The sequence below is a fragment of the Leptopilina heterotoma genome, unplaced genomic scaffold, assembly GCF_015476425.1.
Source record: "Leptopilina heterotoma isolate Lh14 unplaced genomic scaffold, ASM1547642v1 Lhet_123, whole genome shotgun sequence".
Classification (NCBI taxonomy): domain Eukaryota; kingdom Metazoa; phylum Arthropoda; class Insecta; order Hymenoptera; family Figitidae; genus Leptopilina; species Leptopilina heterotoma.
The window spans coordinates 1,689,439-1,705,245 of record NW_025110842.1 but is presented as its reverse complement, the minus strand read 5'-3'; the positions used below and the strand labels follow the sequence as shown (position 1 = coordinate 1,705,245).

The following is a 15,807-nucleotide window of genomic DNA, read 5'->3' as shown; positions in this document are numbered from 1 at the left end:
TTTCTCAATTCAATGATTTTCAATATCTACAATTTTAATAAAATTTTTCAAAAGAATTCAAAAAAAAAAAAAATTTTTGATAAAATTCCAAGCAAACTTTGCAATAATTCAATTATTTTCATAAATAATAACATTTTTTTACAAAAATTCAATTATTTTCATGAATAATAAAATTCATCATAGAATTTCAATTATTTCTAAAAATTAAATATAATAATCGCTGCAAGAATTGAATTATTTTCATAAATATTAAAACTATTTTTAAAAATTTTAATAAAATTCTTTGAAAGAATTATTCAATTTTTTTAAAAAAATTTTAATGAAATCCTTTATAATAATTAAATTATTTTCAATATTATTTTAATAAAATTTTTTGAAAGAATTGAATTATTTTCATAAATAATATACAATTTTAAAAGAAATTGAATTATTTAAAAGTTAAAACACAATATTCATAAAATTTTTTGAAAAAAAATGATTTCTTCAAAAAGATTTTTTAAAATTCTTCTCAAGAATGCAAATATTTATTGAATATAATTAATTATTAATTTGAAAAATTTTATAAAATTCTTCACAAAAATTCAACTATTTAAAGAACATTAAAAAATGTTCTTCTCAAGAATTCAATTATTTTCAAAAATTTAAATAAAACTCTTGTCAAGAATTCAATTACTTTCATAAAAATATATAAAATTCTTCTCAGAAATTCAATTATTTTCATAAATATAATATAAATTCGTTGCAAAAATTCAATTATTTCAAAAAATTTGATATAATTTATTTCTTAGATTGTAATTATTATTTTCAATTCATTTTCAATTACATTTCTTGAACGAATTTCATTATTATCAAAAATTTTAATGCAATTTTTCGTAAAAATTCAATTATTTTAAAAAAATGTTGATAAAGTTTTTAATAAGAATTCAAATTTAAGAAATATTCAATTATTCAATAAATTATTTATTTTTGTTTTTAAATAATTGAATTCTTGTAGAATTTTCCGCAATAAAAATTGATTTAAAAATTAATATTAGTTAAAATTTTAGATAATAATTGAATATTTAAAGCATTATAGCATGAATTTTTAAAAATACATAATTGAATTCTTTCGAAGAATTTACTTAAAATTGTATTAAAAATAATTGAAATCCTGTGAGGAATTTTATTAATTTATGAAAGTAATTGAATTCTTGCGATGAATTTTTTCAATTTTTTTTTTAAATAATTGAAATAATGTAAAGAAGCTTATTATTTATGAAAATAATTGAATTCCTGTAATGAATTTTATTACATTTTTTTTTAATTAATTGAATTCTTTTGAGAACTTTTATTAAAATAGTAGATTTCGAAAATATTTGAATTTTAACGAAGAATTTTATTATATATTCGTGAAATGTAATTAAATTCTTACAAAAAATTTAAGAGAATAATTCTATTTTTCTAGGAATTTACTTTAAATTGTATTTATAAATAATTGAAATCCTCAGAAAAATTTTATAATTTACGAAAATAATGGAATTCTTACAACGAATTTTATCAATTTTTTTTTAAAATAATTGAATTCATGTGAAAAATTTTATTACTTGTAAAAATAATTGAATTTATGCAACGAATTTTTTTTACATAAATTTAAAAATTTAATTATTGATGTTTGCGAATAATTTTACAATTTAAGAAATTCGTAAGTAAATGTAATAGAATTTTTTTTTTGAGTATCTAATAATTTTTGGAGTGAATCAGAATATTCTTTATGGTCAGGGAAAAAGTGAAAATTTTTTCTCGAAATCAGGGAAAAGTCAGGGAAAAATAAAATTAAATATTTGTGGCAACCCTGTTTCTACAATTTTTCTACTATTTAACTATTTTTAAAATTATTTTTTCTACTATTTCCTTATTTTTTGATTATTCTTTTTACTATGTTTCTATTTTTCTATTTTTTAATTATTTGTTCTATTATTTCTCTATTTTTTTCTATTTTTGTTATTATTTCTTTATTTTTTACACTATTTTTCTGTTTTTACCACTTTTCTATTTGTTCTACTATTTCCCTATTTTTTAATTATTCTTTTTACTAATTTTCCAATTTTTCAAATAATTCTCTTATTTTTCCTACTATTTTTCGATTTTTGCCACTACTCTTCTACCATTTTTTCTACTATTTCTCCATTTTTCAATTATTTCATTTATAAAATTACAATAGGTATTTTTTATTCTCAAATTTCAAATTTTTGAATAATTTCATAATTAAAATTTAAAAAATTCACATATTAAGTACATCATTAATTAGGTATTCAATTATTTTCCTAAAAAATAATAACATTCTTCGGAATTGAATTGAATTATATTAAAAGTTTTGTAAATAATTGAACTCGTGTGAAAAATTAAATTATTTTTTAAAATAATGTAATAAATTAATAAAATTTTTGCTAAACAATTCAATTGTTCTCAAAAGTGTGTGAAAAATTAAATTATTTTTTAAAATAATGTAATAAATAAAATTTTTGCTAAACAATTTAATTGTTCTCAAAAGTTTTTAATAAAATTCTTTGTAAATTTCAATTCTTTTCAAAATTTTCAATTAAAATTACTTTAAAAAATTACATTATTTTTAAGAAATTTAATGAAATTTTTCAAAAAAAAAAAAAAAAAATGTAATTATTTACAAAAACTCTCATAAAATTTTATAAAAGAATTTAATTTTCTATGAATAATTTTAATATAATTTAATAGGAAAATAATTGAATTCTTGAATAAAATTTTATTAAAACTTTTATAAATAATTGAATCCCTGCGAAAAAATTTATTATTTCTGTAAATCATTGAATTTTTGCAAAATTTTTAAAAAATAAGTAAATTTTTAACAAGATTTTTATGAAAATTGTATTTAAAATAATTGAATTCCAGTGAAAAATGTACTATTTATTGATATTATCGAATTCTTTCGAAGAATTTTTAAAAAAATGTTTAAAAATAATTTAATTTGCCCTGGAATTCAATTAAAATTGTATTTAAAATAATTGATTTCCAGCAACAAATTTCATTATTTATGAAAATAATTAAATTGAATTTTATTAAAATTTTGTTCAATAAATGAATTGAATTTTATTGAAATTTTGTTAAATAATTGAATTTCTGTGAAAAATTCAATTATTTTTTTAAACTAATTGCATTTTCTCGGAGAATTTTTATCAGATTTTTAAAAATAATTGAAATTTTCGAAGAAATCGATTAAAATTTTATTAAAAATAATTGAAATCCTGATAAGAATTATATTGTTTATATAAAAATAATTGAATACTTTCACGAAGATTTTTGTTATTTATAAATTGACTTTTTGCAAAGAATTTTATTACAATTATTGAAAATAATTAAATTCTTGATATAATTCAATTATTTTCAAAATTTTCAAGAAATTTCTTGTAAAATATTAAATTATATTCTATAAAAATTAGAAAATGTTTTAATTTCTTTATAAAAATTTAACTATATGTCAACTTTTAAATAAAATTCTTGAAATGTTAAATTTATTTTTATAGAATAAAAAAAATAATTTTTCAGAATTTTAAATACAATTTCTTTAAAGAATCAACTATATTCAAAAATTTTGATTAAATTTTTCGCAAAATTTCAATTATTTTCATAAATTTTTTTCTGAAGAATTAAATTATTTTTATAAATAGTAAAATTCTTTATAGGAATTCAATTATTTTCAAAAAAAAAATTTTAATATAATTTCACGAAAGGATTCAATTAAATTTCTTTCAATTTTACAGAAAATTTTTCAAAAGAATTCAATTATTTTCTAAAACTTCTATAATAAATTCTTGGAAACAATTCAATTATTTTTAAAAATAGTAAAATTCTTCGCAAGAATTAAATTATTTCTCTAAATAATAAAATTATTCACAGGAAATCAATTATTTTCAATACAATTTTAATAAACTTGAATAATAAAATATTAAATTATAATTATTAACAAACACGAATATTTTAAGAATTTTAACAAAATTCTTTATTTAATTGAATTATTTTCAAAATATCAAATTAAAATTATTCTAAAACTACAAAAGTTATTTTACAAAAAAAAAAAAAAAAAACACACAAAGAAATTCTTCAAAAGAATTTAATTATTTACAAAAAAATATTAAAATTGTTTAAAAGAGTTTAATTTTCTATTAATAATTTTAATAAAATTTTAACAGTTTTTATTAATAACAATTATTAAAAAAAATCGATTTTTTTTCTTAAAATTAATTAGATAAAGAATTCGAAATAATATATAAAAATGAATTAATTTTCAGACGATCCGAGCAACAATACAGTGATGGCGTCGCAATTAAATAATATTAGACTGAAATTGGAGGAGAAGAGGCGACACATTGAAAATGAAAAACGACGAATGGAAATTGTAATGTCAAAGCAAAGGCAAAAAGTTGGAAAAGCTGCATTTCTTCAAGCCGTCACTAAGGTATTTCTTTATTTTCTTTTCTTCTGTTTTTTGATGTTGCTATTTTTAAAAAGAAAATCGTGTAAATAAAACAAAAAAAAAATGAAGAAAAAAATCAATTTTTTTTAAAGTAGAAAAGTAAATAGAAAATTGCATGTGTTTTTTTGTTTACTTCTCTTTTAAAAATGCTGGCAAACTTAGAGTAATTTATTGCATGTCTTTATTTCGTCGTTTCACTTATTTAAACAAAATATAAATATTTAGTCTTTTTTTTATAGAAACAAACTAATTTTTTTTTTCTTAAACCAATTTTTGTATTGAAACTAATTTTTTTATAAAGTAATTTTTTCTACAAACTAATTTTTGTATTGAAACTAATTTTTTTATAAAGTAATTTTTTCTGTAAACTAATTTTTTGTATAAACCAATTTTTATATTGAAACTAATTTTTTTATAAAGGAATTTTTTCTATAAACTAATTTTTTGTATAAACCAATTTTTGTATTGAAACTAATTTTTTCTATAAACTAATTTTTTGTATTTAAACTAATTTTTTATAAACTAATTTTTTTGTAAATTAACTTCTTTTATAAACTAATAATTTTTTTGATTTTTTAAAAAACAAAATGCTTATTTTGACTAATAATTTGAAAACAATTTGTAAATAGAATAAATTAATAACTGAATTTTCTCTTATTAATTTCTGGGGGAAGGAAAAGTTTTACTAAATTTTTGCACTCTTCCGTTTTTTATTGTCCTAATTTTTTTTTTCATTCATTTCTTATTTGATTTGAAAAAAGAAACTGTCAAATTTTTATTTATTTCTTTAATTTTAATAATTCCTTTTTGTTAATTATTTTTCCAATTTAGAAAATCTCTTTGTTTACTATTTTTTTTTGAATTTGAATTTAAAAAATAAAGAAAAATAATTTGAAAAATAAAAAAGAAAGAAAAATAAAGAAAAATAGTTTGAAAAATAAAAAATAAAGAAAAATAAAGAAAAATAATTTGAAAAATAAAAAATAAAGAAAAATAATTTGAAAAATAAAATATAAAGGAAAATAATTTGAAAATTATTTTGCTACCGATTTTAAAGATTTTTTTTTTTTTTTTTTGTAATAAATCTAATGTTTTGTTATTTTTTATTTTTGGTGATGGACTTTGGACACTTAACGAAAAAAATGTCTCTGTTTTCTTTTTTGCACGTTGCTTGGGATGTGTGGTTACAGGGTAAAGTAAAATCACCCGCTTCATCGGCTTCTGGAGGTGATAGTCCTGTGGATGTGGGTCCTCCCAATCAAATAAATTCATGTTCTGTCGGTGAATCGCCAATTAACGCCGAGGCATCATCGATTCACCAACAAATTACACAAGACAAGCCTCAACGTCCCTTCTCACTCAAGGTAAAAAAATAAACGGGGAAAAAAAAGAAAAATTTCTAAATTTCTAAAACAATAAAAAAGGAAATTATTTTTTATAAACTGAAAAGAGAAAATAAAAAAAATGAATAATTAAAAGAAGAAACTAATAAGTTTTTTTCAATAAGGAAAGAAAGGAAATAAAAAAAGAAAATTAATAATTAAAGGAAGTATTTTTTTTTAAAAAGACAGAAATAAAAATAAAATAGAAAATTAATAATTAAAAGAAGAAAGGAATAATTTTTTTTAAAGAAAAGGAAGGAAATTAAAAAAGAAAATTAATAATTAAAGGAAGTAAGTAATTTTTTTTTTTTAAAGAAAAAGATAGAAATACAAATCAAAATAGAAAATTAATAATTAAAAGAAGAAAGGAATAATTTTTTTTTTCAAAGGAAAGGAAGGAAATAAAAAAAGAAAATTGATAATTAAAGGAAGTAAGTAACTTTTTTTTAAAAAGAAAGGCAGAAATAAAAATAAAATAGAAAAAGAAGAAACGAATAATTTTTTTAAAGAAAAAGAAACAAATAAAAAAGAAAAAGAAAATTTTTAAAATTAATAATGAAAAGAAGAAACTAATAATTTTTTTTTAAAGAAAAAGAAAGAAATAAAACAAGAAAATTAATAGTTCAAAGATAAAATTCAAATATTTTTATATAAATAATAAAATTCTTATCAGGATTTTATTTTCAAAACAATTTTAATTGATTTCTTCGAAAATTTCAATTTTTAAAAATCCTGTGCAAAATCTTCCGAGAAAATTTAATTATTTTAAAAAATAATTGAATTTTTCACACGAGTTCAATTATTTAAAAAACTTTTAATTAAATTCAATTCAAGAATTCAATTATTTTCATAAATTAAAGAAAATTTTCGCTGGAATTAAATTATTTTAAATACAATTTTTATTGAATTCCAGGGAAAATTTCATTAATTTAAAATATTTTTTTTAAATTCTTTGACAGAATTCAATAATGTCAATAAAATAGTAAATTTTTCACAGGAATTCGATTATTTTAAAATTTAAATACAATTTTAATAAAATTCTTCTCAAAAATTCACTTATTTTTTAAATTTTGCAAAAATTCAATTATTTGTAGAAATAATAAATTTTTTCTCATGAATTCAATTATTTGTAGAAATAATAAATTTTTTCTCATGAATTCAATTATTTGTAGAAATAATAAATTTTTTCTCATGAATTCAATTATTTGTAGAAATAATAAATTTTTTCTCATAAATTCAATTATTTGTAGAAATAATAAATTTTTTCTCATGAATTCAATTATTTAAAAAAAAAATTTAAAAAAAATTCTATTCAAGAATTCAATTATAATGAAATTTTTTGATTGAATTTTATTAAACATTTTAAAAATAAATTGAATTATTCGAAAATTTTTATTCAATCGTTTAAAAATAATTATTTCTTTGTAAATAATTGTATCAAAATTTGTTGAAAATGATTGAATTTTTTTTAAAATTCCTGAATTTTGATCGAAATCATTCAATATTTTTTAAAACAATTGAATTCTTTTGACAAATTTCATTAAAATTGTATTAAAAATTTAAAAATAATTGAATTCTTTAAAGAATTTTATTATAATTATTTTATTTTTTATTTTTTATTTTATTATTTTTTTTTATTTTATTCGTCCAAAGAATTTTAGCAAAAATTTTTTGAAATAATTAAATTTTTTAAAAGAATTTTACATAAAAAATTTTGAAATTCATTTAATTTAATTTGAAAGATTTGATTGAAACGTTCAAAAATAATTAATTTTTTGAAAGAATTTTATCAAAATGGTTTTAAAAATAATGGAATTTAATTTTAGAAAGATTAAAAAGATTAAAAGATTTTTATTACAATTCTTGAAAATAATGAAGTTTTTTTAAAATTATTTCTACTGATAATTTTGTAAATAATTAAAATTTACAGAGAATTTTATTTTAAAAACTTTCGTAAAAAATTTTGAATTGTTTAAAAAAATTTTATTACAATTTATTGAAAAATAATTGAACCTGTTAGAGTAATTTTATTAAAATTATTTTAAATATAATTGAACTTTTTCCTAGAAATTTAATTAAAATTGAATCTGAAAATAATTGAATTTCTCAGAAGAATTTTGATTATTTACAAGAATAATTGAATTCTTGCCAAGAATTTTGCAATTTTTAAAAATCATTATTTTAATTGTTTCGAAGAATTTTTTTTATCAGATTTGTTGAAAATAATTGAATTTATATTGAAACTCTTGAAAAGAATTGAATTTAAATAATTTTTTTTTAAAATAATTGTATTCTTTAGAGAAATTTGACTAAAATTGAAAATAATTGAATTCTTACGAAACATTTTATTATTTATGAAAATAATTGAATTCATTTGTAAATTTGATTATTTATGAAAATAATTGAATTTATTTGTAAATTTTATTATTTATGAGAATTTTTTAAATCTTTGCGAAGATTTTTCTTATTTATGTACGAATATAATTAAATTCTTGCCGAGGATTTTACAAATTCATAAAAATAATTGAATTTTTTTGAAGGAATTTCATTTTAAATTTTGAAAATAATGATTTTTTTAAAATGAATTTTATGAAAATTGTTGAAAAGCAAAAAGAAATTGAAAATTTCCAAAGTCGAAAAAGAAAAAAAGTAATTAAAAATTTTGAAAGTAGAAAAAGGAGAAAGAAATTATAAAATTTCTGCTAAAAAGAAACTTTATTTAGAGAAAAAAATTTTTTTTTACTGTTTTCGTGTAGATAATTTTTTTTTAATAGTTGATTTTATTTTTATATTCAAAAAAGAAATTAGATTAGAAGGCTTCTGAATGGCTTAAATATTAATTTATATTTTTTAATTCTTCCGTTTCTGTGCAGTTTTTTTGTTTTTGTTGTTTCTGCGGTGATTTGTTCTTTCAATTATAGTTAAAAAATGTAAAATTTGTGGAATAGGTTTTTTATAGCAATTTTTTTTTATTTAGTCTAGTAAATGAAATTTTTTTGTTGTTAAAAATTTCCATGCTTATTTTTTTTGACACTATTTTGAATTTTTGAATATTTTTTTTTATTGTATTTCTGTTTCTAATTCCTTTGGTTTTGGTTTTTTTTTCTTGTTTCTTTAATTTTCTCGTTGGTTTTTTATTTCCTTTTTTTAATTGTTTTTCATTATATTTCCTTTTTGTTATTATTTTCTTTTCTCTTTTTATTCTTTGGTTTTTCTTGTCTTTTAATTATTTTCTTGTTTGTTTTTTAATTCTCCTTTTTTAATTCTCTTTTTTAATTTGTTTTTTTATTTCTTTCTTCTGTTTCTTAATTTTCTTTTCTGTTTTTTGTTTTTCTATTTTTATTTTTTATTTTTTTCTATTTTTATTTGTTTCTAATTTGCTTTTCTTTTTACATTCTTTTATCTATTTTTTTCATTTCTTTTTCTTTCTTTTCTTTTTGTTTTCCTTGTTCTTCAAATTTTCTCGTTTTGTTTTTCATTTTTCTTTTTTTTAATTATTCATTTTGTTTTCTCTATATTTTTCATTTATTCTTTTTATTTTTCGTTTTTTCCTTTCTGTTTTTTCGTTTTCCTTGTTCTTCAAATTTTCTCGTTTGTCTTTCATTTTTCTTTTTTTAATTATTCATTTTGTTTCCTTTATATTTTTTTTATTCTTTTTATTTTTCGTTTTTTTCTGTTTTTTCGTTTTCTTTGTTTTTTAAATTTTCTTGTTTGTTTTTTATTCTCTTTTTTTAAATTTATTGCTTTTTTCCTTTGTTTTTTTAATTTTCCAATTTGTTTTTTATTTCCTCAGTTTCTTTTCTTTTTTCTGTATTATTTTCTCTTTTTTCTTATTGTTTCTTTTCTCTTTTATTTCTTTTGTTTCTTTTTGTTTTTTTTTGTTTTTTTTTTGTTTTTTTGTTTTTTTGTTTTTTGTTTTTTTGTTTTTTGTTTTTTGATGTTTTTTTTGTCTATTTTCCACTTTCTTTTTCTCTTTTCCTTATCTTCCTCTTTTTAAAATTAAAAGATTCTGTCATTTTCTCATTTAAATACTAAAAAAAATTTTCAAAAAAAAAATATATTCTTTATTCTCTTTCTTTGCGTTTCGCAAAAGCACTAATAAAAATTTGTCCGTCAATCCTTGGCATAATTTTATAGACAGAATAATATAATGTCTCTTATTGATCAAACAGACGCGGAATAATAATATTTTCCTCGGATTTTATTCTCCTTTTTTTTTTTAGTTTTTACTCAAGTATCGTTCCCTACTCTCTCGTTTTTCAAACAAAATAATAAAAAATTTTTTTTTGTTAGGAAAACAATTATTTAATTTAATTTAATTTTGATCTTTATTTGTAATTTAAAATAAAGCGTAATTAATTTTTTTCTAAATTTAATTAATTGTTTTTTTGATTTTTGTTGAAACAGGAAATTAGCGAAGATGTCAGAGATGTTGAGCACAAATGGCTCGAGCAAGATGGAAGTGCGCCTTTCGTGGAAACGCGACGCACTCCCGATATTGAGAATATGGATCTTGAACAATATCATCAGTCCATTTCACAGTGAGTCAACTGCAATAATTTTTCTTTTAGAAATTTAGAAAAAAAATTACAAACAATTTTTTTTAGAAATAGAAAAAATTATAGAAGATTTTTTTTTAAGAAATAGAAAAAATTTTAAAGAATTTTTTTTCAAAATAGAAAAAATTATAGAAGAATGCTTTTTAGAAATAAAATAAAGAAAAAGTTTAGAAAAGTAATGGAAAAAATTGTAAAAAGAATTTTGTTTTTAAATTACAAAACATTGCAAAAAATTTTGTTGAGAAATGGAAAAAATTATAGAAGATTCTTTTTGAAACAGAAAAAATTTTATAGAGAATTTTTTTCCAACTAGAAAAAATTACAAAGAATTTTGTTTAGAAATAGAAAAAATTATAGAATAATTTTTTTTAAGAAATAGAAAAAATTGTAAAGAATTTTTTTTTAAAGTAGAAAAAATTATAGAAGAATTTTGTTTCAATGTTGAAAAAACTATAGAAGAACTTTGTTTCAAAGTAGAAAAAATTATAGAAGAATTTTGTTTCAAAGTAGAAAAAATTATAGAAGAATTTTTTTTAGCAATGGAAATAATTGTAGAGAATTTTTTTTTAGAAATGAAATAAAGAGAAATTTTAGAAAAGAAGAAAGAAAATAGGATTTTAAATAAATATTCTATTTTTTTTTTGCAGGATGAACACCAGTTTAAGTGAAATTCACTCGGACATTCAGCGTCTCGCGAGTCAACAAAATCAAATTCAACAACAACATTTAATGACTCAACACCAACAACAAATGCAACAGCAACTTCAACAATTGCAAAGTTTCAGTCAACAGCATTTACAGGTTTTTTTTTCATTCGTTTCATTAACTTTTTCATTTTATTTTCAAATTTTTCTTTAAAATTATAATTATGTATTTTAATTATAATTATAATTAAATTATAATTCAGTAATTTTATAATTTTAAAGGACATTAATTTATAAATTAAAATTTATAAAATTAGAAATCAAATTATAAATTATAAATAATTTTATAAATTTGAATTTTTCAATGACATTAATTTATAAATTAAAAAATTAGGAAATTATAATAATTATGAGTCGAATTATAAATTAATAATTGTTGGAGATAAAAAAAAAATTGACGGGGAAATTTTCGTGTTCCAAAGCAGGGTTACAGTGTACCGTCTCCAAATTCAATGACAGCGAGGATTCAAGATCCGCAACAGTCGCAATTTTATCTCCACGACCAGCCACAACAACTGCCAAGAAGAACATGGGGTTCGCCATTACCTGCTCAAAGTCTCGCCAATGAAATGGCCGCCGTTAGTTTTCAATCGCCAGTCGATCCTCGTTTTAATACACAGTCAATCGGTGAGAAATTATTTTATTATTTTATTTTCTCAACTCAAGAAAAAATTATCATTTTTTTGATTCTAAACAGATAAATTTGAAAGTTAAAAAATTGGAAAAAAAATGAAAACTATTAGAAACAATTGTTGAGAGAGAAACAATTATTTATCAACTCAAGACGAAATTATAGGAAACATTTGATGATAAAAAATGGGAAAAATATGAAATCTACTATAATAGAAACAATAGAAAAACTGTTGTTAAGATAAAAAAATTATTTTTTAAAAATATTTGAAAAATAGAAATTTGAAGAAAAGAGAAAAAAATAGAAAAAAAATACTTATACATATATAATAAAAAAATAGAAAATCCAAATACAAAAAAATAGAAAATTATGAACAATAATAAAAAATCTTTTTAAAAATAAGTAAAATATTAATAATAATAAATAGTTTGTAATTTTAAATAAAAAAAACTAATAGACATCTCTAGTCCATTAAAAATTTAATAAGTAAATAAAAAAAAATAAAAAAATAGTAAAAAGAGAAAAAAAGAAAAAAATATTGAAAAATAATGTTTAAAAAGAAAAAAAAATAGTTAAAAGAAATAGGTACAAAAATAGGAAAAATATTTTATATAAAAAAAAAGAAAAATATTAGTTTGTTGTTGTTTGTTTTTTTGTTTCTTAACTTTTTGAATGATTTTTTTATAATATTTTCAATTTTAAAATTAATGTATTGAAAATCATGGAATTTTTGCAAAGAATTTTATAAAAAAAAATTGATAATAATAGAATTCCTTCGAAGAATTTTGTTGAAACTTTTGAAAATTCTAATTAAATTCTTTTTGAAGAATTTCTTTGAATTTTTTTTTTTTTTAAATAATGGAGTTTCTTTAACAATTTTAATTAAAATTTTTATAAATAATTGAATTTTATGAACAATTTCTATCACATTTTTTAAATAATCGTGTTTGTTAATAATTTAAATTAAACATTTAATTTTTGAATTTTATTAAAGTTTTAGAAAATAATTGAATTCATTTGAAAAATTTTAATTGAATTTTTGCAAAGGATTTTACTATTTATAAACATAATTGAATTAATTCCAAGAATTTATTAAAATTTTAGAAAACAATTGAATTTTTTTAAAGAATTTATTAAAATTTGGAAAAAAATTGAATTTTTTTAAGGATTTATTAAAATTTTAGAAAATAATTGAATTTTTGGAGAAAAATTTTATTATTTACGAAAATAATTGAATTTTTAGCGAAGATTTTCTTTATTTTCTTTTATTATTTCTATTTTTATTTCTATTTTTATTTCTATTAATTTCGATGAATTTTAACAAAAATCTCCAAAAATAATTGATTTCTAATGAAGAATTTTATTATTTTCATTTACGAAAATAATTGGATTTCCATAGAAGAATTTTTTTATTTATGAAAATATTTGAATTTTTGCGAAAAAATTTATTATTTAGGAAAATAATTGAATTTTTTAAAAAAGATTTTACTATTTAAAATAATAATTGAATTTTTTCGAAGAATTCATTAAAATTTTAAAAAATAATGGAATTCTATTGTAACTTTTTATAATGAATTGAGAAAGAAAATTGAATTCTTTCGTAAAATTTTTTTGATAATAATTGAATTTTGGCAAAGATTTTCACTATTTAAAAAAAATAATTGAATTGTTTCGAAGGATTTATTAAAATTTTAAAAAATAATTGTATTCGTTCGTGAAATTTTATTAAAATTTTGTTTAAAAATAAAATTGAATTTTTGCAAAAAATTTTATTATTTATAAAAATAATTTAATTCCACAGAAAAATTTATTATTTATGAAAATAATTGATTTCTTGCGAAGAATTTTATCAAAATTTTCGAAATTATTAAACAAGAATAATGAATAAATTAGTAAATTAGTTAATAATTGAATTTTTTTTAAAGTTTGAATTTGAAATTATTCAAAAATTCATATTTGAAAATAAAAAATTTTGTGATTTTCATAATAATAATAATAATAAATTGAAAATCACGTTCCGCGCGATATCGTGCGTAACATTTGCTAGTTTTGAAAAAATACTAAATTTTTCAATATTTAAAAAATTTTTAAAATACTTGTTTAGAGAAAATAATTAAAAAGTCGAAAAATAGAAGAAAGAAAACAAAAAATCGAAAAAAAATATTAATACTACAGTAGAAAGAATAGAAAAATTAATAAAAGAAAAATAGTTGTTAAAATAGGAAAATAATTGGAAAAATAGAAAATTAGTTGAAAAAATATAGTTGAAAAAATTGTTTTTGGTAAATAAGTAAATAAAATGTTGCTTGCAGTTTATCAACAAGATCCGCGAATATATCAGGACACAAGATCGTGGGGTGTGCATCACCTACCTCAACAAAAGGGCTTCGTCCTTCACGACGCTACCCAGGAGCAGCGCTATCTCAATGGCGGTGATCATAGTCTCTGCAATAATCAAATAAGTCACACAGCTTCCGGTTATCCGACGTCGTCGTCGTCCTCGTCGGTTTTCAATCAAACGCCACCACCTTCTGCTAGTCCCCAGCATCGAAACGCTGTAAGTATTTTCTTTCTCTATCTCTACTTTATTTTCTCTTTTTTTATTTATTTTTTATTTTCCCTTTTGTTTATTTTTATTTTTTTTATTTTCTCTTTTGCTTATTTATTTTTCTTTTTTTTCTTTTTTTATTTATTTTTATTTTCTCTTTTGTTTATTTATTTTTAGTTTTTATTTTCTCTTTTGTTTATTTATTTCTATTTTTTATTTTCTCCTTTGTTTATTTATTTTTCTTTTTTATTTTCTCTTTTGTTTATTTATCTTTCTGTTTTATTTCTCTTTTGTTTATTTATTTCTATTTTTTATTTTCTCTTTTTTTATATTTCATACTTTTCTATACTTTTCATTTTTTCCTTTTTTCCTTTTTTTAAAAATTTAATTATTAAAAACTAATTAAATTAAAAACTAAAAAAAGTTTTTATTTAGAAAGAAAAAGCTGATAAAATAAATAAGGATATTAATTAAAAAGAAAAAAAATACTTTTTATTGTATAAAAGTATATTTTTGGATAATTTTCTTTCGTTTTGCATTAGAAAATTGTATTTTATATTTTTCCTTTTCTCTTTGAAATTTGAATTTAATGAGAAAAAATGAATAAATACTGTAAATTATAAAAAAAAAAAATACGTAACAAATAAAAAAAATAAATAAGGGAAAAAATAAATAAGTAAATAAATAAAGAAGTAAATAAACAAATAAGTAAATAAATAAAGAAGTGACTAAATAAGAAAGTATGTAAATAAAATAAAAAAGCGAATAAAATACAAAAGTAAATAAAATAAGAAAGTAAATAAATAAAGAAGTGACTAAATAAGAAAGTAAATAAAATAAAAAAGTAAATAAAATAGAAAAGCGAATAAAATAAAAAAGTAAATAAATAAAGAAGCGACTGAATAAAAAAAATAAATAAAGAAGCGACTGAATAAAAAAGTAAATAAATAAAGAAGTGACTAAATAAGAAAGTAAATAAATATAGAAGTGACTAAATAAAGAACTAAATAAAATAAAAAAGCGAATAAAATAAAAAAATAAATAAAATAGAAAAGCGATTAAAATAAAAAAGTAATAAAATAAAGAAGTGACTGAATGAAAAACTAAATAAATAAAAAAGCGACTAAATAAGAAAGTAAATAAATAAAGAAGAGTGAATAAAAAATTTAATAAATAAAGAACTGAATGAATAAAAAAGTATCAAAAATAAAGAAATAAGTTAAAACAATAAGCAAACAAATAAATAAGTTAAATTTTTCTTTTTATTACTATTATTTGGAATTAATTAAAATCTTTTTTTGTAGTTAAAAATTGACGTCCGATGAGAGTACTTAAATTTTTTGTTTTTTTTTCTTTCACCTCCGTGCGTGTGTGTATGAATGAAAAACCAGTTGATGATGTAACTCATGCTTATAGACAATTTTTTTCTTCTTCCCACACTAGTTTCTTAACACCTGAGATTCAATAAAAATATACATAATGTACATAACGATCAGT

At 18.0% G+C, this 15,807-nt stretch overlaps 1 protein-coding gene across 9 annotated transcripts in view; it reads left to right on the top strand.

Annotated features, from left to right (window-relative positions):
• LOC122512507 (patronin) overlaps window positions 1-15,807 on the top strand; it is a 108,677-nt gene that overhangs the window by 71,920 nt on the left and 20,950 nt on the right. For 7 of the 9 annotated variants that reach the window (XM_043628375.1, XM_043628380.1, XM_043628374.1 and 4 more), the window contains exons 10-15: window positions 4,302-4,468; window positions 5,677-5,850; window positions 10,276-10,409; window positions 11,075-11,228; window positions 11,554-11,758; window positions 14,075-14,319. In XM_043628375.1, the coding sequence (XP_043484310.1) occupies window positions 4,302-4,468; window positions 5,677-5,850; window positions 10,276-10,409; window positions 11,075-11,228; window positions 11,554-11,758; window positions 14,075-14,319 (1,079 nt within the window). The remainder of the gene's footprint in view (window positions 1-4,301; window positions 4,469-5,676; window positions 5,851-10,275; window positions 10,410-11,074; window positions 11,229-11,553; window positions 11,759-14,074; window positions 14,320-15,807) is intronic. The other 2 variants (XM_043628378.1, XM_043628383.1) reach the window with 2 other exon arrangements.